The 2,580-nt window shown below is 39.9% G+C and overlaps 1 protein-coding gene across 1 annotated transcript in view; it reads right to left on the bottom strand.

Annotated features, from left to right (window-relative positions):
* The window catches only part of LOC106013498 (canalicular multispecific organic anion transporter 2), a gene marked incomplete at both ends in the record, with an annotated part of 14,934 nt that overhangs the window by 1,494 nt on the left and 10,860 nt on the right, over positions 1 to 2,580 (bottom strand). The window contains 1 exon segment of the mRNA XM_013089407.1: positions 2,354 to 2,567. Coding sequence (XP_012944861.1) covers positions 2,354 to 2,567 — 214 coding nt within the window.

Below are 2,580 nucleotides of genomic sequence, written 5' to 3'. Positions count from 1 at the left end.
CTGCTGCTGCTGCTGCTGCTATTGTTGTTGTTGCTCCTACTTGTGTTGCTGCTGCTCCTGTTGTTGTTGTTGTTCTTGTTGCTGCTCCTGCTGCTGCTGTTGCTGCTGTTGCTGTTGTTGTTATTGTTATTGTTGTTGTTGTTGTTGTTGCTGTTGTTGTCGTTATCATTATTGACCCATGTAATGATAAGCGCAGGTTTTCTACAGTAGCAGTGATGCTCTATAGAGAGTCTTTTGAGAAATAGTCAACGGCACATACTAGAGCTGTGCCCATTCGACTTTGCTAGTCGACATTCATGATTTTTGCACTATTCACAGCTATTCGAAGCGTGGCAGAGCAATTCGAATGCCACGTGATTTATTTTTGTTAATTTTTGTTAATTTTTTTTACAGATAATGGATTTTCATCTCATTTTTCTCAAACGTATTACAATTGGAAAAAAATTATATCTAAAATCACTTAGATAAATATAGAGAAATACTTTTTATTTGATGGTTACGAGACAGAGTGATTAGAGGAGCCAACAAGAGATACAAAATATTCCTCTAGACTCTCGACACCTCTAGAGAAGGTTATGTCCCTTACTTTCACTCGTAACACCATAGCCCAAGCAAGGACAGTTGACTCTTGAAGCGCAGCGAATGTTTTTTTCCTCATGAAGTTAGCTATCACAATAATAAGCTTCTCTACGATCAGAAAAAAAGCATTCGACGGCGATGTGGATAGCGGAAGTTCGGGAGGGGGTTATAGTATATATAAGAAAAAAAAATGTCTTGTCAGTATGTTAGTGTTTTAGCGCCTATAAATGTCCGCTTACACTGTATTCTTCTCAGGAAGTTGAGGTTGTTTCAGAATGCTCTCAGGTCTGCTGGGGTAATAGTGCAGATTGTGAAGCGCAAAGAGCTTGCTGTTTAGCGGGGATTTACGCTATACAAATGCTATCTATTATTATTATAATTAAAAAGCCATTCGACGGCGCTGAGAATAGTTAGTTAATGTTGTATAGCGGAAGGTAGGCCTGGGCCTGTCGTATACAAGAATAAAAAAGCTTCGACAGAGGAATTTGAATAGCATGAATAGAGAACTCACGCTTCGAAGCTTCGCTGAATTTTTGTTTCCTCAAAATCGCATTCCTCATAGAGCTTTGTTTCGTAACGTGCGTTTTCGATTAAAGCAACCCTCGATGTTATGTGCGATAAACTGTCGTTCATTGAGCCATAAATTATGATAATCACACTTGATCACTACACTTCATACATTACCGTAAAATAATCATCTTCAACACCTGTCACCAGCACAGCGGTGCCTTTTCGACCTGACTATCCCACGTTAGCGATTCTTGCGCTATTCACAATTCTTCCATATGTGACAGGACAGAGCCATTTGAATGCCGTGTGAATTTTACAGCAGATAATAAAGTTTTATCTTATTTTTCTCAACCAGTCGTAAAATTAGAGCATAATGAATATGTGAGGCAGCGTGGAGGCATCAGGCTCTCGTCAAAATAGTCAAAATGATGAAACTTGCATTTTTCTGCAGGTTTGTGAATTTTTATCAAACTTTTGGTTTTTGGTTCAACACCTTTCATGCCCATTAAAGAACTCATTTCTGTGTGGATTTTTTTCTCTGAAAAACGTTGATTAAAGGTACAATAAATGTAAATTTTCAGTTGCCAAGGACTTTTAAGCTGAGGAAATAACTAATCTTTGGCGGCCATTTTCTCACTAATTTTACCTCTAAAAACAGATGACCCCCACCTTCTTCATTCGCAAATATCTCGACTTGTATTCAAGATAAATGGATATTTTTTTTCATCCAAATAAAGACAAGTGAATAAGCTTTAAGATGATACTATAACTTTACATGTCCAAAAATTGACGAGAGCCTGATTCCACCACGCTGCCTCACATATACCTTAAATCATTGAGGTACACAAAGCAGCATAGCGTTGAAGAACTTACTTTCTTTTCATCAAATTCGCACGGCGCGAATCACCGGCTGTCACAGCAAAGATCGAACCAACAACTATGTTCAGTTTCTGTTAATCGCAAGGAACGAGTGGCACAAGAGGAAACGAAACAGGCTGTTTAGTGTTATCTGTTTAGTGTTATCTTTTAATGTATGTGTTTTTTTTCGCCCACGTTGACACAATTTAGGTCAAAACGCGACAAGACAATAACAAATAAAGCAAAGCAAGGCAAAAGAACCCAAAGCGAACCAATCTTAACAAAACAAAACGAAAAACAAAAACAAAACAAAAAGAAAAAAAAGAAAGAAAAAAACCCATAGAAAACAAAAACAAAAACAAAAACAAAAACAAAATCAAAAACTTTGTTCCAACACGTGACCAACCTTCAGCGTCATCCTCCGAGACGTCATCCTCGGTGGTGGTGGTGACGTCAGCGTTGCCCTGGGCCAGGTGCTGCACCAGGAAGCGGGAGAAGGCGCCATTGTGACTCAGGAGCTCCTCGTAGCTGCCCGCCTCAGACACCCGGCCCTCGTGCATCACCACGATGTAGTCTACGCGGGGCAGGAGGTGAAGGCCGTGTGTCACTAGGATGCGGGTCTGTGCCGGCGTT

The sequence above is a fragment of the Aplysia californica genome, unplaced genomic scaffold (genome assembly GCF_000002075.1).
Source record: "Aplysia californica isolate F4 #8 unplaced genomic scaffold, AplCal3.0 scaffold00945, whole genome shotgun sequence".
NCBI lineage: Eukaryota > Metazoa > Mollusca > Gastropoda > Aplysiida > Aplysiidae > Aplysia > Aplysia californica.
This window is presented reverse-complemented; position numbering and strand designations above follow the sequence as displayed.